General features: G+C 42.6%; 1 protein-coding gene across 1 annotated transcript; it reads left to right on the top strand.

The window, feature by feature from the left end:
* Nucleotides 1-1,590: 1,590 nt before the first annotated feature.
* On the top strand, nucleotides 1,591-19,348 carry NUS1 (NUS1 dehydrodolichyl diphosphate synthase subunit). The gene is made up of 5 exons (XM_040598047.1): nucleotides 1,591-2,212; nucleotides 10,919-11,041; nucleotides 13,466-13,618; nucleotides 17,746-17,845; nucleotides 19,118-19,348. Exons 1-5 carry the CDS (start codon nucleotides 1,810-1,812, stop codon nucleotides 19,206-19,208), a joined length of 870 nt encoding a protein of 289 aa, XP_040453981.1. The 5' UTR covers nucleotides 1,591-1,809; the 3' UTR covers nucleotides 19,209-19,348.
* The last annotated feature ends 441 nt before the right edge of the window (nucleotides 19,349-19,789 follow it).

The following is a 19,789-nucleotide window of genomic DNA, read 5'->3' as shown; positions in this document are numbered from 1 at the left end:
CTATGCCTCTGACAAATATTTGGATAAGATCAAGTGAGATGAACTCTTTGGAAGAGTCTATTGGAAGAGCTGAATAGCTAATTGACTACAATATACCTCAAGATGCTGTGTGTATACTTTTGGAAGTGCCTCCCTTCACTGGCAGGAACCTTCCAGACCTCTGCACGCAAAAAAAAAAAGGACTTTATGGGATATACATCAACTCTGATGTATGTACAAATTTTATCAAGCAGTTCCCAAAGTGCCTGAAAACTAAACAAAATTGCATTACTGAGACCACTAAACCCAGTGATCTACAAACAGTAATCTAAGGGGTTTCCTGGCAGTTCATAATCTCAGCTGATAACTGAGGAGTAACACCAGCAAATTGTTTTTCAAAGCAAACAGTTTCTATTATTCTTTATCTTCTGTTGGCATTCAGGAACCGAGTGATCACTCACCTTCGCAGAGGCTGTTCTGTCAGGTGTCAGAACACAGCTATTTGGTTATGTTGCCTATGCAAACGCAATTGACGCTTGGGTTTTTAGGCACCCAACACGTTAAGCTATACAACTGGACTAAAAGACCAAAGTTCATTTTTCTTCACAAATTAACTTTTTAGTGTATCACCAGCCACTTGGATTTTGGTAGCTAAAGACTTAGGTGGCACAGCACAAGCCTTCCTCATGGTTTGTCTGTCGGTGTTTTTGCTGGCTAATGGTCTGTATTATAAGTTTGGGAAGTAGTTGTTTTTATGAACAAGAAAAACAGAATTTTAAATTCAATTTTATATTGACGGATTCTTTTAATGAGAGTGCTTTAAATACCTCCCTCCCTTTGCCTTTTCAGCCCACCCATCGGTCTGAGGGCACAGGGCTGGCTTGTTAGCTCTATCTTGTGCCAGCAGTGGGGTTCGTCCCTTCGGATTCGGGGGCCGGTACGCGCCGAGGCAGCACACCCTGCAGCTTCCGTGGGCACCGGGGAGATGGGGCGCGCGCCCCCGAGCCTCACCGGCCCGGCCGCCCAGGGCCCTCCCGCGGGCCGCGGGGGCGGCAGGGTGGCACGTGCCGGTTTCACTGACCAGTATTACAAGCCACCCGTGAGGCCCGGCTGCCCTGCGGCGTTCGCCTTTCCCCCGACCCGTCCCAAACGCCAGCGCGAACGAGGCCCCACGGCCGCCAAGAAGACCCTCCGCGGGGAGGGTCCTAAGGCGAGCCCGAGGCCGAGCCCAGGCCGCGGCCCGGCCCCGCGGGGAAACCCGCATGGAAGCGCTGGAAGGGCCGGCGCGCAGCAACGAGCGCCCCCACCCCCGCGTCACGCCGCGCCCGCGGCCCCGGTCACCCCCGCGCCTTCCCCGCCCCCGGGCACAGGTGGGGTCGGTGCCAGCGACGGCCGCCAGGGGGCGCGGCTCCGGCCCGAGACCCCGCCTACTCCTGAGGGGCGGGGCGCGGCCCCGCCCCGCCCCGCCCCGCCCCGCCCCGGGCCGTTCCCAGCCTGCCCTCCCTCCCCCGTCCCGCCCCGTCCCGTCCCTCAGGGACACGTCATTCGCTCTCCGTGGCCGGAAGTGACGGCGGCTGCCTGGCGGCCAACGGGCGCCGTGCGTGTGGCGGGGTGAGAGGTGAAAGATCAGGCGGGGCGTAGGAAGATGGCCGCGGTGGCGGCGCTCGCCGGGCGGTGGGCGCGGACGCACTGAGAGGATGGCGGCGGCGCGGCGAGCGGCGCGCTGCGGCTGAGGCACCCCCCGCGGCTCCCCCGGCGGGCCCCGCGCCGCTGCCTCCTGCGCTCCTGTCGGTTGGCGGCGGCGCCGCCGCCCCGCGCCGCGCGCCCCCCATGAGCGGGGCGGGCGGGCTGGCGTGGCGCGCGCTGCACGCCCTGCTGCGCGCCCTGCTCTGCCTGCAGCGCGCGCTGCTGGCCTGCCTGCGCGGCCGCGCCGCCGCCGGGCCCCGCGCCTGGCTCTGGCGCCGCGCCGCCTCCGCCGCCGCCTCCTGCGCCCTCCTGGCGCCCGCCGCCGGGGCTTTCGCCTTCCGCAAGGCGGGCGCGGCGCGGCGGCGGCCCGGGGGCGCGGCGCAGCGGCGGCAGCGGTGGCGCTCGGACGGGCGAGCCCTGCAGAAGCTGCCGGTGCACATGGGGCTGGTGGTGACCGAGGAGGAGCCGAGCTACGCGGACATGGCCAGCCTGGTGGTGTGGTGCATGGCGGTGGGCATCTCCTATGTCAGCGTCTACGACCATAATGGTGAGCGGGAGTGCGGGGGCGGTCGTGCCGCGGAGGCGCCCCGGGGAAGCGCTGCCGGGCCCCGCGGCGCCGCCCGGCTGGGGCCGGGGGAGGGGCTCCCGCTCCCGGGGTCTTCCCGAGCCGCGTGCCGGCCTCGCCGTCGGCAGCTTCTTTCCCGTCCCCTGGAGCCGCTTGGCCTCTGCGGAGCTCCTGGCCCTGGTAAGCTGGGGAACGCTCCGAGTGACCTCCTGCCCCAGCTCCTGGGTCAGGGTGACCTGATGCCGCCTGCTCACTGGCGGGGACAGGTGTGGTGGGGCCTTTCAGGAACCTTGTCCCTAGCCCTGGGCTGACAGGAACCGCTGGCATCTGAAAGCTATGGCCGTGTAGGGTACAGGCTGTTAGTAGAGAAGTTAGAGCTTTAGCTTCAGAGCTTGTAAGAGCAGGTGTTATGAGCCATGTCTGAATTTCCAGAAGTAGATGAACGAGAGCAGCCATCTAATTTCATGTACTCCCTTTCATGTGAAGAGGCAGGATGGAAAGGTGGTTGGACATAAACATGTATGTCCTGTGTGCAGTCTGTATTGTAAAATTAAATTCTGGCCTGCATGTGGCATAAGGACTATTGCTACTTGATGTTTGAATTAACCCCGAGCCAGTGCTTGTGAAAACTTTAGTGGTTTTTCATATCTTCTATGTGACTCTATTCATTACTGGGTCTTGGGTGCAAGACTGAACTCTTGCTCTTGCAGGTATGTTGATTCCATGTCACTGAGTATCTTAATGATAAGTTCAGGGTTTGGATTTAATGTTCTGTGGAATAATCGTGGAACGAATCTGTCTTCCTCACAGCTGTCCTTTCCTGCTGAGGTGATGAAGCCAGTCATATTCAAGATATTCTTAGGTGAAGCTTTCTGCCTAGCTGTTGAGATGTGATCTCTAACTGAGACTAGATAAGCTATCAGCTCAGAAGGGCTAATAATGCACTAGATGGACTGTGTCTTGAATCTGTCCTCTCTGGAGGAGAAAGCTTCATGCTGGAGATCCCTGTGCTGTTGCTGTCAGTGGTGACACTTGCTTTGAGCTGCTTCTGATGGCCGTCTAGAGATGTCATGCAAATTAGATCAACTCTGGATTTATGTCAGTTTAGAAGTACAGTCTATAATAGTTTTCTAGTACTTTTTCAGGAAAAACTCAGCAGTGCCTCCCACGTAAGTAGCTGATTGTCATCAAGTGTGCAAAAGCATTTGAGATGTGCAGGCCTTTCCCTGAACATAGGCATTTGTGAATATTTTGTTTTTCTAAACCACTGCCGTTAAGAGTTCTGTTTCATGTCTGGTCCTTTATATGTGATAAAGGACTTAAATAGCTTGACTTTCACTAAATTCTCTAAGATCTTTTTAAGAAACTGGGCTTAATGCCAGTCATGCAGTTTAAACTGGCCATCTGTTCTGGGCTGTTGCAGAACTTGGTTATGTTGTGTTTCAGTGGGAGAGTATTTCCTCATTTGAAACTCAAGGAATGGTGTAAAATATATGGATAACATCTCGAGGACAGAGAAAACAGTCAGCACCTTCTGAAAAGCCATTTACATGTTGATGTTTTCTTGTTGTCAACTTGGAAAGCATTCAACCATGTTAAATGCTGCAGAGCAAACATTAGTACCAAACGGGAGTGAGACTTTCCCTTGAAGCCTGAAGAGACACATTTTATTGTATGGGATCTCTAGATTTCTGTCAGACCTCAAATAAGTTATCTGCACTATTGCCTAATGTGTTCTGTATGTATGTTTAATTCCTTTTTAGATCCCTGCATTGTGCTGCATAAATGGTGTCAATGAGAACTGAATTGAGGGACAGATACAGCTGAGTGTCATGTTTATTGGTGGTCTTAGTTTTTGGCTTGCTGGCTGTGCAACTGTTCAACGCTGGGGAGGGAGGAGGCATCAGCCAATGCTTTGGTAGCCACTGTCACTGAGATCCTGTCTGACAAGCAGGAGCCAGTTCTGTTGTAGTGTCTTGACACCTTCATTAGGCAGAAGCCACTTCTGCTTTTTCAGCACACGTGTTGAGATCCAGTCAGATCTAAGACTGACTTAAAACCTGTAAATAGAATGACCAGAAATGACAAGGTTATGTCCTTTGAAGAGTAGGGTAGCTTAATAAGCTTGCAGAGCAATTGTCATTGTTGGCAGCTCAGGAAAAAAAAGTATCTTTGAGATTATTTGCTGCTGTTTCCATAGATTGTAGCATTCGTGCTAAAGTTGCATGTTAAGAGGTTTTGTTAACACCTTTGACAACTGAAAGTGTAGCCATGTTCTCATTGCTCTAGTATCAAGACAATGTTCTTCAGTAGTTCATTCTTCTGTTAGTTCCTTGATACCAGAGTATGCTGGTTTAATTGCCAGCTTGAATTCCAGTCTGTTGGAACATAATTGAAGAATGCAAGATGATGCAGAACAATTAAAATGTTTTAAATGGGTGGCTTTTGCCAGACTTTCAGAGTTGATGAGGATAGGCTGCCATTACACATGGATGTTCTTCACAGGTTTTCTGGGATAGTAGCCACAACTGCTTTTTGCACAGCATCTTGTCAGCTGAGCCTTTTAAACTGGTTTCAGAGAGTGAGCGAGTAGTCATTCATATGGCTTGAGTATGTGCTTCTGGTAACAGCAGATACATTGCCTTTCTTTCGGTGATAAGCTCCTTATGGTGTCTGGATTGAGCATGCAGCATTTCCAGATAGAGTTGTTAAGTAGGATGTTACAGTTGTTGCTAAATCTGGTTCTTAGTAATAGTGATGTCTGGAACCCTTGATGGTAACACCAGTGTAGTGAGGATGAATAAAATTGGGTACAGCTTGCTTTTATCAGTAAGCAAAAGGTGAACCTTAACTACGCTATACACTTGTTTTAAGCTTCTCAGGTAGTGAGACTTTTGGCCTGCTGATCTGCTTCAGAGAGGTTTTGTGTTAATACAGTTATACCAACTATTGACTTATCAAAAATAAGTTGTCCCTACTGATGCTGGCTGTGGTGAAGAAGGAAATGCAATGACAAGTGCTCTGAATCTGTGTTAGATGTACTGAGGTATACTTTAGTTTAGTTCCTTCTTTTTTTTTTTCCCACTGCATATTTGTGGTATAGAGATTCTTCTCATTGTAACAGGAAACTGATTACAAGAGTGGTCTTCCCTGGTTACGTTTTCTGGAAGAAATACTGTGTCAGTTTCCTGCAGAAGGATTACATTAAAAATGTGTCCTTAATTGCCCCTTTTGTAGGAGGAGAGGGAAGCATGAAGTACTTTCTTTAAAGAAGTGACAGATAAGCTGTTTATTTGTTTATAGTAGTGAATTTATGTATTTTTAACAAAATTACTAAATAGTAGGTTGTATCTATATTCTTTGGTGTCAAGCTAAGTAGCTGCATCCCTGCTGATGCTAGTGTGTTACAGCAGCTGCACCAGTAACTGTAAGGGCAACTTGGCTGGAGCTGATTCCTGTGGGCAGTTACAGAACCCAGTATGCTACAAATGTATTGGGTAATACTTGTGGGATGTGATTAGGTACTTGGCTGTCTTCTCTGAATCCATGAAGTATGCCAGAAGCCTGGGGTAAAAAGGTCTTTGCAGAATGCAAGAGGATCATAATGTAAGTAACTGTCTTGTACTGTAATAAATATATGGTGCTATGAGTTGCAGTGCTCAAAACCGATCTCCACCCCTGCCCTAGCAGGCTTAGTGGCATGCTTTTACTGCATCTGGTGTGTAGGGGCCTCTTTCATTTTCTCAGTTTATTAATATGCAGCAGAACAAAGCCATAATAAACATAATGCTGCTGGCTGCACCTTGGTTATTAAATCCAGATTGACTAAAACTTAACTGTTTTGATCAAGGATTTTGTTCCTGTGGACTTCTGTATTGCCAGTCCTATTACTTGGTAGAAATCCAGCTATGCTGATCAAGACCTTATCTCTGAAGTAATAATGCAGCCTTCCCACAGTCAGAAGGCAGTGATTGTACAATTATATAGTAGCAGTTGGAAGTACCTTCTGGGGAGCAGAAGCCTTTGACCCGTGTCACATGCTTCAGCTTTCTTCTGTTAAAGTTACTTTGCCATTTGGGAGCTTGCTTGAGCATTACTTCTGTACGTCAGTGAAGCTCTCCTGAGATAGTTTGGGATGTGTCTAGAATGCCTTTTGGGAGCTTGCTGAATCTTGGCATTTGAGTAGTTTGGGGTCCTGAGTAGATGCTTCAGGCTGAAGGTTTCTTAAAAGGCATAGTACGACTGTATTGAGAACTTGGGTTTCTTCATCCGGGGTTTAGCTGTCCAGTGAACTGCTTCTCACCAATTCTCCCTTAGAAATTCTTTGAAAGGATAGAGTATTGCAGTAATCAAAAGAAATTAAAAGCCTACATTCAGGGCTAACAAAATAGTCTCTTCCAAATTACTTGATAATTTTGAAGTTCTAGTCAATCCATGAAACTTTCTGGGCATTCAGTATGTTCGCTTCTTTGGGGGAGATAACACAAAATCACAATTTTCGTATTTACCAGAACACTTTTGTGAAATATATGCCATGCGATACTGGTATAAGTCTTCACCCATGTTAAACTTTATTTTCAATGGTTTTATTTTGGTGTTTGGTTGGGAGGAGTCCACAGACCACATTTATTAAAAGGACTAACGCTGATCTGTAGAAAGTAATCTACTTATAGGTATGGGTGGTATGAAAGCAGTATCCCTTCTCTTGATTGCTGATGAGCTCTTGTTCTCCTGGTACAGAACGTCCCTCCAAAAAGAAATGTGGGAGGAATGGTCACCCATGAGGTTTTAAGTTCTAACTTGTATTCTTAGTGCTAGCTTAAGTAGCTTCAATGGGGGTGAAGCTTAAGTGACCTCAGCCACTTTCAAAGTTGGATTGTATTTTTTCTAGGCTCTTGTATTCTAGCTTTCCATATCCTATAAGGTCCAGTGTAATGCCTGCTTTCCTCTGTTATCAGCCAGCATGATCCAACGTGAGGATGTGGGCAGAAGTTGTTCCTGTGTTAAAAGTTTCTTGACCATTTGAAGTGGGTTATGATTTGATGTTTCTCAAACTGTTGATACTTTGATGCTTTAAACAGACTTCTTACCTTACGACTATTCCCTTGTTGGCACTGGAGGGGAGCTGAGAAAGTACTGAAATGCTGTGGAAATGTATTCTTTCCTATGCTTAACTTTGGTTAAGGTGTTTCCTCGTGAGGAAGAGCCAACTCTTATTCTGTGTTTTACTGGATTGTGCTGCATTATAATGCAGGGCAAGTGAGAATGTTGAACCTTGAGATGCTACCGAGGCATGAACAGGTGGTGGCTGTGGTAGTCTAGCTGGACAAACAGATGGTTGATGCCAGCTGTGTCAGTTGTTCCCTTCCCAGTTTGCACTTCCTGTCACTTTTGAGCCTTGCTTCTGCTGACCTCGCAGCCTATTAATTACAGAGGGATTTGTCAGTCTCTAACCCTAAAATGCTGCAACACCACGGTTGTCTGCGAAGGGGCATGGCTTGTAACTACTGCAAAACTGAGCAAAAGGCACATGCCCTGGAAAAGAGCTCTGTAAGGAGGACTGCTGCAGGAAACTAACCCGCTTCTGGTTTGCTTCTGCTGTAAGGGGGACTAATGATCAATAGCAGGTTTGCAGCTTGTGTTGTAAAAATGAAAATCACCCCTGGAAACAGCTCACAAGTTCTCAGTTTCTGCTGGTGAGTTGTGGGGTTTTTTTGGGGGTTTTTTTGGTTTTTTTTTTTTTTTTTTTTTTAAGAACTACTGAAGTTTGTACTCTCTTGCTTTGGGAATTATAGTGCTTAAATATGCATAATTCTTAAAACACTTCATTTACTGGAATATACGCATTTTTACTAGCCTGTAAGGACTCCCAAGTCGTAACTGAACAAAACTGTTTCTGCTTTTCAAAAAAAAAATATGTTTCTAATGAGAAATAATAGTGACAATTTCATGATTGTGTTCCATATTAGAAATAGTAGTCGGGCTGAAATTCTCCCCACTTAACAGCGAACAGCTGTTCTATTGCTAGAATTTATTAGACCTCTTGTCAGGCATTAATGTTCTATAATGTTAAAATCATGTTATGGACTTGCTTTCAACTTGTGTAAGACTGAACAAAATGGGAATGTAGGATTAAATAAAGATTTAAGTCTTGCTGCCTAGGAACACTTGAATTCTGTCAGTGAGTTGATCTGCTCGTGCACTCTAGATTACTCTATCATATATTCATTAGCAAAAGCATCTTCCAGAACTAACTTGGATGTATTTTATAAATTTTACGAAATGAACCTTGTAGGCAAATGTTTTTGAGATACATAAGGGAGTCTGTGTCTGAGCCACAACTATGCAAAATAATTTTTAAAGTCAAGTGTAAATTTGGTCCATGTATGTTGCTTCTGGCTGGACTTGCCATTGTATGCATTTGTAAGAAAAACTCTTGTCCACTGAGTGAGAGACGAAATGCTGAAGGAGTAAAGTTCCCCAAAGTTATTGGTTTTAAAATGAAGATTTCAGTTTGGATGTTTTCTACCTTCTGATGTGCTTCAGGATCATCTCTGCAGGAAAACTGTAGGTGTGTCAAGGTTAGCACATCAGTTGGAATTTAGGTGTGGAGGTCTTTCCAGGAAAGACTTATTACAATTGTACAGTGATAATACCACCATACAGTGATAACTACAATAGCTTCCAGTTTATGTAAAACTGCTGTTCAAAGAGCAACACAGGACCCAGGTTTGAACGAAGGAGGTGGGTGAAATATGTGAGGAGAGTCAAAGGGAAATGCTGGTGATACTTGGATAAATCTCAAGAACAAATCTAGCATGTCTTCAGTATCCACTGTATGTATTAAAGGACTTGGTCCAGCAAAGGTCCTTATCTGATGCTCTTTCTTATAGAGCAGTAAGCACCTTGGTCTATTCTCCTGCCTGTTATCCTCAATGCCTTAATTTACTTCAGAGCTGGAGTGTGGATTCTTAAATCTGTTCTTCCGACCTTTGATGGGAATAGGTAACAACTTTTCAAGAGAAAAGAATTGATGTCATTTGTGTTGGGTGGGAAGAAGAGAGCAGCTGTCTGTTTCCAGATTGGGAGACCCTCCTAACTATGCCAACACATTTTCTGATTATTGAACATCAGGTGTGTTTTTTCTCATCTTGAAAAGTGGACTGAAGTCAAGTGACTCTTAGAGGTGAGGTACATGCAACCTCGTACAGATCTTACTTGAAGATGGTGTGGGATTAGCAATGGCAATAGCTGCACTGATCTTAGGTGTAAGGAAGACAGTTCTAACTCTAGCACAGAACAGACTTACCCGAGCAGAGTTGTATCAAACAGTAAAGCAGCAGTCTCAATTTCTAATACATATGAATATACACTAATAAGCAGGAGCACAAAGTGTAACAATTTAACATTAGACTTAGTGAAAGTCTAACACTTTTTTTTCTATCAAGGTTGCTGCCTTACTGAGGTTTACTTGTCTGTCAACATGTGAAATCAGTTATAAGCATTGCAAATACTTGTGTAACGAAGCAAACTATTTTTTTGCAGGAAGTGTCCAGGATGGGAGGAAAATCAGATGCTTTACCACCTGTTAAAACCTCTAATGAAACCTGTGTAAAAATACTAACTCACTAGGCCTAAAGGCTAGCATATTAAATGTGTTGTATCGCTTCATCTTGCAAACTAACTCCTGATATATTATATACAGTCTTAACCCAATGCTTATACACTGACCACTGCTGATGTGGAAACGGCTGTTTGTAGCAGTTACTAATATCAGAATTGCGTTGAGCTGTTGAATCAAGTTCAGTGTTTCTTGTTAGATTGTGTGGGCATTTTTGGACTGGTCAACAGAAGTGCTTGACATGGGATTTCTGAATGAAACCTGAGGTCTTGGTGCCAACCCCTGAATACAATGTGATAAAAGCATTATCAATTCCTAAGTAAATATGGCTAGCCACACTGTTGCATGGTAGATAATTAAGCTGAAACACTTAATTTTTACTGTGGCTTTTAATTATAAATAGTTGTGTCTCAAGAGCTAGGATTTATTTTAGAATGGGATCCTAAGTATATTGAGTTAGCAGGTTTTTGTAATCTGCTGCACTCAAAATATGTCTGCCATAAACAGGTAAGCATAAAAAGGCCTTGGAGGCTGCATTAATTCCTTGAAATATACAGCTTGTGAAATCCTGTTTTTAGGAAATCTATGACGTTGGCCATAGCGTAAGAGTGCACAGTTACTGTGCCTGATACACTGATTTAGTATTGACTTGCACTGTTAGCCTGGGGCTTCAGTAGTAAGACAGTAAGTGGTAGCAGACTTAATCTGCAAACCTACAGCAGCATGGGCATTAAAGAAACTTGATGGCCCTGTGCTGGTAGGGTATTGCTATCTCAAACTATTGCTAGCTTACTAAGGACAGTAAGTCTTAAACTATCCCTCATGCAATTGCAGCTTGCTACTTAAACCAGCCTGGGTGAAAGAGGAACAAAAGCACATTAATTCTTTTTGCAAGGTCACTAAAGCTAGTCATATGCAGTAGCAGTTGTTTTGGAGTTCACAAGTACGATAAGAATCCAGTTTGAAACCAGTACTGACTACCTGATTCTCTTTTCTTCTTGCCTAGTGTCAGATTTGTTTTGTACTACCCTTTGTAGGAGTTGGCTGACATGCACCCTTTTTTAAAGGTATTTTCAAGAGGAATAATTCAAGATTGATGGATGAAATTTTGAAACAGCAGCAAGAACTCTTAGGACTAGATTGCTCAAAGTACACAGTGGAATTTGTGAATCAAGACAAAGCTGATCAAGGTAAGATGAATTGTGAGGAGGGATTGGTATGACTAAATAGCTGTATATAAATCATAACTCTGCTTTTCCTTAAACACAATCCTGTGTACCTTTCCCTTCATTAAGCAACTGATTATCATGCAACCTTCCTTGGATAATGTTGAACTTCCATTGTGCTGCTTTGTTCCTAACTGATAATACAGTAATGCCCTCTTTCCCATAGTGATGATTACTGGGTAGCCTGATCTTTCCTTTACCCTGACTGTTGTACCATGACCCTTTTAATGCATCAGTGTAGCTCAACGCTATTGTTTCAGTGAAGTGAATTCTTTTGCCGAGAGAGTTGAAAAAGCACTGGAGTAAGTGTAAGGGACCTGATGTCAAGTTAACACTTCTATCTTTCCAAACTTATACATCAGAGTGGGAAGGAAGAAGGGAAAGAGCAAAACTGCACATTGTCATGGCAATGTATAATGACACTGGGAAGGTAAAGGTTGTAAGTTAAAAAAAAAAAATACTCTGTGATAGCAGCTTTTGCATGTAGAAATGAGAAACAGGAATATGCTTCAAGGTTAATGTTCCTTATTCAATATTGTGTGCTGCAAGTATTCATTTATGTATGCTGAGTAACCAAATGCTAGAATTCTGTTCAAAATGTAGTAAGTCATAAGCATGTGCTTACTAAAGCAGGCCTTTGCCTTAGAGGGATAGATTGATACTTACAGCTCTCGTAACTGTGGCTTGTAATATTTAAATAGGTTTCATAATAAAAAAAACAACCCTTGTGTTTTAGGGCAATCATGCTACATAGTTTAAAGACTTAAGAAAAAACTACATTTCGCAAGCTGTAGTACATTTAGCTGCATTTAAGAGGCTGCTGGCTGTGTTTTGCTTCCTGTAAAAGAGACGATGGGATGACAAGATCACTTGCACCAGTTTTCCAGCACAGAGTTCTATGTGTTTCAACATAAACTTACCTTATAAGCAACTTAGGCTAAGGTGCTAGTGTTTACATGGAAGCATCCAAGTTTCATGTTATTTCTCTTTATTCCTGTGAAGGTTGAAATAACAAACAGAAAATGGGGTAGACAGGCTGCTAATGTCATTAACTAGCATACTTAGCTGTGCTTACCTGAGTCAGGATCTTTACATCCAGACTAAATGAACTACTCAAAGACTGCTCAAGACTTGCTGACCGAAAAGGTACATTTAAGTCTCGGGAGCCTTTTGTGAAGGAAACTATGAAAAGCAGAGGTGTTTTCTGCTCTTTTTAGAATTTTTCACTCTTTCTTAGAAGGCTCCATAGTCAGATCAGATGCTCCATACTTCGAACCGAGCAACCTGATATCTGTCCATTTTATAATATTAAACTGCAACTTTTAACTTTTGAGGAGCAAAATGACATGTCTTCTATTTATGAATACTGTTAGAGAGAGATCCTTTAACATAGGACATGTGACAAATTAAACAATATCAAGGAACAATTATTTTCATTATGGTAGTTTTGGATAGACTGCGGGTTTTTGAGGTGTTCTTATGAGTCTTCTGACTGTATTCTGTGGTTCTTTGCAGTCAAGTTCTGCACTTTTAAGAAACACTATTTTGAAGTATCTGATTATAACAACCCTAAGTTCTATATAAGTCTTGTACGTCCCCACACTAGTATTTAACCTAGTTACTTCAAGCTGGGTTTAGGACACTCTTGGTAGCCTTCAGCTTTAAGTTTTCCTGAGTTACCTAAGGGGTACCTTATCAGAACTGATGATAAAGCAAGTCACGTAGTGTGAGGAGACTCTTACCTCACAATAGTGTAGACAGTAAGATTGTTGTGAAATGTCGTCTTAAGTCAGCCATAGAGATTAATGGGTCAATTTCATTGCTATTACATCTGGTTCCTAGCTCTCTGTAGCAACCTTAAATCAATGTTGGAACTCTTGCATCAGTTTTGAAATGCTGCTGAAAGATTCTGGGATCATATTTGGCAAGAGCTCCAGCTTAATCAGTGTCACATGAGTGTCCACAGCAGCTGTTGAAACACCTTCCTCTTTTAGGGTAGGAATTAGACCTTTTTTCCCTTTCCCTGAACTGCAGATCTTTCTGCAGTAACGACTCCCCAATTTACTGTTTAGGCACTTTCCTCTCACTGCTTTGTCTGACAGTGTAAGAACAAATGCAAATTTCCTGGAAGACTCTACATGTCAAGACTGACGTTAATTAAACGACTTTTCAGAAGACCTCTCAAAATAATTGCCTTAAATTTGTGTTTTAGTAATACAGCAAATCCAGAAGACTTAACTACTCCTGTAAGAGATGGATCAAGTGTATCCAGTTGTATAATACAGGAAGTAAACTACAAGTTCCTTTCAAATATATCCTGTGACTATCTAAAGCACATTCAAAACAACTATATTTCTGTTGCTTTTAAACTGTGTTTTGTACTTTCAGTTTTAAATTGCCAATCTACATTGAAGGTGCTGTCTCCAGAAGATGGAAAAGCAGACATAGTAAAAGCTGCTCAGAACTTTTGTCAATTGGTAGCACAGCAGCAAAGAACATACACAGACCTGGATGTGAATGTGTTAGACAACTTATTAAGTAGTAAGTATGACATGGTCTGTGGGGAAGAGGGGAAAGAGTATCAGATTTGTAACAGTTTTGGTTTCTAGTATATTTATTGCCTAGAATGTATGCATCTTGATGCTTAGGCTATCGGGGTAAGTTATGACTTGCTTTTAGGCTTCTGCTAAGAATTTCTTACTGGTCTACTCTCTTTTGAACTTTTTTCTTTAAGCAGAAAAAGGAAACTTTAAGCTATATTGCAGAGTCTTAGCTTTTCAGAGTTTACAGCCTCTGTGGGATGTTGTGCAATGAGTTTTCTGAAAAAAAGTACTGCAGGGATCACTTGAAACTAGACTGTTATAACTTAGGTTAACTTGCAGGCTAGCATGCTGCAAACCCAGGTATGGGCAGAGTCTTTTCCAGATCTAGTTACAGCATTTAAAGCTGTTACTGCTGCCTAACTACTGCCCTGAGTGCAGATGGTAGTGTACTTTATGATCTTTTTCTGCCGTGTAACCCACACTAGCTTAGTTATCTTCATTACTGATTCATGCAGATTGCTAACTGCGCTGAGGTGCATGGCTACATGCAATAGCTATGAAAAGGGCAGGGCTGCCCTAATCTCACATCTGGGAGAAGTAGTTCAGAGCAAGCCTCCACTTCCCCAGTGGTGCTATAGAGCTGTAATAGTTGCTCAGCTTTCCTAGGTGGTTCATGCATGTTAATTGCAGCATAATTAGCTTGGCAGGGTTCAGGTTTCAGATTGCACGCTTCAGCTTGGATGTCTGCAGGCACACTATTTTAAGTGTGGCTTCTGTTAATTGGACTTCAGAGTGATTATTTTTTTTCTTTTAAAATTGGTGGTCGACTGAATTGCTCTGCAGGCTGACTGCTGTTGCAGTTTGGACACTTCAATCTCCACTTCAAACTGAATTCTATCCCTGTTGTCAGCATGCGGTTTGATAGCTTCTCACTAACAGAATTATTAAATGTATTGAATAAGGTATCTGAACAAGTAACGTAAGACATTTGTCCTGTTATACTACAAAGGCAGTTTTAAGGAAGTGAATAATTGCTTCTTTAAAACAGTCACTCATTTAATGAAAAACTGGTGAAAAATTATACCCATGTATGTATTTTGGCCAGTGATGTTTAACTGGAGTTTCTCAGACACTTACGATCTTCTGTCTGTGCATTTAAGTGTCTGGGTATGGTAAAAGTATTAGGTCCAGTCGTACATTGAATAGGATTCTTGTTCAAGTAATGCATGCTAGCTAAGCACAGAAAGAGAAATCTCCTAGACTTTGAAACTGTCAGATTAAGCAGCCTGTTTCAAAGTTTACATATGTGGCTAATAACTAACGATAGTATTTATAACTAGTCCTGCTTATTAATTGGCTTGGTTTTGATGTTTGGGCCAGTTGGAGATGATCTATTCTTTCATGACTTATTTAGTAGCAGCTTATGAAACTACTTATTTTAGTTGTAAGCAAATTTAGTTTCTGTGCATCCTTAATGGAAAGATATTGAGTGTAAGCATCTGTGAGTTACTGATGTAAGATGTAATTAGTTCTGAAAAGCAGTACTTGAGTAGCTTTATTTTTAGGGTTTGCATTCATGGTGACTGCCGTAAGTTTCTCGTTCTTCATATTTTAATTTAAATACCTGATAATGTAGGTTTTTAACTTTATGTTCATATTTAAGATGCAGTTATTGAAGTCTAATGTTGAAATGGTATGGTTCTAGCTTGTCATGTGGCGTTTCTGGTTCTTAATCCACTCATGCTCTAATTCTTACAGCTTGCATTTTCTTCAGTGTAAGAGTACTTTCTTATGAGCGATGCCTCAACTAACCAGCTTGTTTTCAGAAAAGTAGGATTAAAAAAAAGCTGCATTATAATATTGTCTCTACTTGTTGTCCACCTTCCCAGTAAAGAACATGACTATCAATTAAGGCTGTTGAAGTCACCCTAAAAAAATCTATGTGGAGAAGAGAAGGGTAGTGCTATCAGCTCTAGAAATTCCTTCATATTCCCCTCTCAGAACTCCTGACCTAGAAGGGATGTTGCCAGTTTCCTGTCCCTTGAGTGTCCAAGCCTTTTGGCTTTTTTTTGTTTTTTTTGAGTCCATTTCCAAATCCTTCTATCATGTGCTAAACTTGGAGAGTGCTGTAACTCTAGCAGCTCTGAGGGAGCTTCCACGTGTGAAGTATCTATAGTGTTGATAAATTTAGGTAGAGAAATGAATGCAGAGTGGAAAGCTGTGTTTAGAGTAGGCTGTTCTGACAGTAATACTACAGTGTACATTTTCATTTTCCTTCAGATAGGAACCAGAAGGAAGTATTAGCATTAACTGGGCTCTGAAGGTCTTTCCCTGTTTGAAAAGCCATTGCAGTGTTGAAGATCCTGCCGCTGAACTGGCCAGCTGAGGAGTACTCAGCTACTGAATCAGCTGATGAGTAAAGCTGTCCACTTCCTCCAGAGTCCCCACTTCTAAGTATTCACTGCTTCCCTGCAAAGCTCTTTCATACTAACATGCAAGCTTCTGAACACATAAGTGGCTTTTGCTTTATAATTTTTTCTTAACTTTGGGATGAGATTTGGATGGTGGCACAAAGCAGTCATGTAAATACTTCATCCTTCCTCAGAAATACACATGCTTGGGAACATAGCTTCTTTACCTCTGGTAAAAAGATTACTGTTCCGATGATTCAGTGAGGAGGGAGGATATGAACTTTCTGAAGTCTCCAGCTTCTGTTTCAAAACCTGGGTGGAGTGAAATCTGATAGAACTGTAGTTTCCTGTTCTGTTATTCCCAAAGTTTAACTTCCTCTACAATTAAACTTAGACTTGTAAAAGGCTCTTAACTGGTTTGGGTGTGTTGGTTTTTTTTAAAAACAAGTGAGAAAACTGAGAAATAACATATGAAGTTCAGAACAAATGAGCAGTATTAAACTTTTATCTGTTAAAGGTGGGCATTGTGCAGTGTAAGCACTCTTGCTGTTAACTCATAGAATGAGTGGATAATGGAAGGGGTGACAAGAAATAGCATGTGATAATTATGACTAATTGCAGCACTATAGCACAGTAGGGTTATGGCTGCTGGAATGCTTTTCAGATGAGGTAGGTGCATGAAGAACACTGTACCTTCTTGGGTCCCTTTGGGGTACTGTACTGGTTTTCACATGTTACCCTAATCAACTTGCTAGAATTAGCAGGGAAAGCTGGACTAATACTGTTCTAAGCGTATTGCCTGTCTGTCAGTTTTAGCCTGGTCTAGCTCAGGCATGGCAGAAGTTTATGGAAGGGAGACTGTGGTTTGGTCACTGATTTGTCTTCAACATTAGAAGATCAATAGGATGCTCTCATCAGTGCAATGACAGTGACTGGGGTTTTAAGGTATGGGGAGTAAAAGTGTGGGCACCTAATGAAGTCTCCTTCAGTGTTACCTAGCCCTGCCCTGGGATGGGTCATGCTGTCTGCTTAGTAATGGGAGGGGGGAAAAAAATGGCCCTGTCCTTCCTCACTCATCTAACTAGAAAGATTTCACCTGCAACAGTTTGTCTGAAACATTATAGTAAAAGTTGTTTTTAAAATTGTCTGTCTAGCTCCATACTGAGACAGGAGCAATTCATCTGACAGGATTTTTTTTACAACTTGTTTTCCTAATGGTCTGCAATATCAAGTTGTTCTTAAGTTGTTTGGATTTTTTTGGTGTTAATAGTCCTTTTACTCTACTTGACTACAACTCTGCGTAGTTAGGACTGCAGTAGGTAGGAGTCAGGGTACAGCATGTTCTATGCTACTAAAATAAAGTTTGCCAAGACAAAATTAGAACAAGTCAGGGTTAAGGTTTGCTGTTACTCGGAACAAAGTAAGTGTTCCTATCACTTCCTTACCAAGTCTTTGAAAGTTACCTGACGTAAAAATAACAGCCCGGATGGGCCTGCAGTGGGTACCTTAGCTTTTGCTTAGTTTGTCCTGCTCAGATGGTGCAAGACCAGTCTGTCCTCTTGGGCTTTTAATTGTTAACTTGTCCTTAGGAGGTTCACTTAATTTAAAAAAAAAAAACTAATGCATTTAATGAAAAACCAGATGCCTTAGGGTTTAGAAATAAAACAAGTCTTCTGGTGAATTAAATAAAACCTAATTGAACTTGTTCTTACAGGTACAAATGGATTTCCTGATCCTGATTTAGTCTTGAAGTTTGGTCCTGTGGACAGCACATTAGGATTCCTTCCGTGGCACATCAGGCTGACAGAGATCATGTGAGTTGCGTATAAATACTGTGAAACGGGTTGGAATAATAACTAACTGTTGTGGTTTAACCCCAGCTGGCAACTAAGTACCACACAGCTGCTTGATCACCCCTTTCCCCACCCACCCTGTTGTGGGGTGTGGAGGAGAATCAGGAAAAAAGTAAAACCTGTGAGTTAAGAACAGTTTAATTGAAATAAAATGTAATAACACTGTAATAATTGTAATGAAAAGGAAGACTACAAAAAGAGAGAGAAATAAAACCCAAGAAAGACAAGTGATGCACAATACAGTTACTCACCACCTGCTTACCAATGCCCAGCCAGTCCCTGGCAGCGATGGGCCCCTCCTGGCCAATTCCCCTCAGTTTATATACTGAGCATGACATTCTATGGTGTGGAATATCCTTTTGGCTAGTTTGGGTCAGCTGTTCCCTCTCGGCTCCTTGTGCACTCCCTCAGTGGCAGAGCATGGGAAGCTGAAAAGGTCTTGAGTTAGAGTAAGCATTACTTAGCAGCAACTAAAACTTCTTTGTGTTAACATCATTCTCATACTAAATCAAAAAACACAGCACTGTACCAGCTACTAGTAAGAAAATCAATTCTATCCCAGCCAAAACCAGGACAGTGGCTAAAGTCTTTGTGACTTTATGGAAAGAGATCTGTCTAAACAAAGGTGCCTGGAGATTGATTTGAGAATATTTAAGAATTGTTAAATGAAACCTGTCAAGCATCCATTTGTTGCAGCTTTAGCTATGGTTAGGCAACAGCAGGCTTTATTCTTCGGGCTTAAGGAACATCTTCTGTCACCATCTAGTCTCTGTGGTCCAATCCCAGTTCTGTCAGTGTTCCTTATGTGGGTTGAGTTGCTAACAGGTTTCTAACAGGGAAACTAAGAATATAAGGGAAATAAGATAATGCAAGATGATCATATCTCTGGATAACTTTCCAATTTTGAAAATAGCTGAACTGACTAGAGTTGCTGTGTTTCTTAAATCTGAGAGCTTTTATAGGGCACTTAAATGTCTGGGCAAACTTGTGCTTCTGCAGCTCTCACTAATGCGAAGTGCCCGGTGTGCTCTAATGGGTAGGCTTTGTTTTAGAGGGTAACACGGTGCTAACAGCTAGTTCAGTTACTAGAGTTGAGTGATAACAGTGTTGTTCTCAGCTTCACAAGGTTACTTAGACAACAGCTTGCTTTAAGTAGTGATATCCCTGACTGCCCATACAAATGGTGCAGTGTTTATAAAAGCTTATTTTGACTCTTCTAACTTGCTTTCTCAGTTCTTTGCCTTCCCACCTGAACATCAGCTATGAAGACTTCTTCTCTGCCCTCCATCACTATGCAGCCTGTGAGCAGCGATGGGGAAAGTGACTTTTGGCTAAGCATGGAGTCAGGCTCTCTGTGGGAAGGAATTGATGTCTGTTTACAAGCACCTGTGACCCATAAGTCTGGTTCATAGTCCTTTCTTAATTTATCAACAGATTCAATAAAGTGTCTTACCTTTCTAGAGAGTCTGTGTGAATGCGTGAGAATCTATGGGGAGGGGAAAATTCACAGGTTATCTTCATGAAAACAAAGTTACTGTAAGCAAAACTGTTCAGAGCTGAATTACTCTCATTTTCATGTCCAAGTGACCAAAAGAACATGCAAGAATTAAGTCTTGTGAAATGTACAGGACAACATAAAAAAGAGTTCTGTGCCCTGAAGGTCCTTAAATCCAAGGAAGAACTTTGATGTTGGTTTGTTTCTTTTTAATTCTATATGGTCAGGCATTCTGGGGCAAATCATCTGGTTTATCTTCAAATACATTTACTATATAATATGTGAATTTCAGAGGGGACCATTTTGTTAACTGAGAATAGAGACTGCTACTTGGCTGTGATGACTAAGCCAGCAGTAGGTAGCAAGTTCTAGAAATACTGAGAAGATTCCATAAAAAGGAATGGCAGCTT

The sequence above is a fragment of the Falco naumanni genome, chromosome 6 (assembly GCF_017639655.2).
Source record: "Falco naumanni isolate bFalNau1 chromosome 6, bFalNau1.pat, whole genome shotgun sequence".
In the NCBI taxonomy this organism is placed as follows: Eukaryota; Metazoa; Chordata; class Aves; order Falconiformes; family Falconidae; genus Falco; species Falco naumanni.
The sequence above is the reverse complement of the archived record's forward strand: the minus strand, read 5'-3'. Positions and strand labels throughout refer to the sequence as shown.

Bases quoted from the DNA above. Each gene is read 5' to 3' on its own strand.
- NUS1 (XM_040598047.1), top strand. From the start codon at position 1,810: ATGAGCGGGGCGGGCGGGCTGGCGTGGCGCGCGCTGCACGCCCTGCTG. The intron at 2,213-10,918 runs GTGAGCGGGAGT...CCTTTTTTAAAG, and splicing joins CAGCGTCTACGACCATAATG to GTATTTTCAAGAGGAATAAT. The intron at 11,042-13,465 runs GTAAGATGAATT...TTGTACTTTCAG, and splicing joins TCAAGACAAAGCTGATCAAG to TTTTAAATTGCCAATCTACA.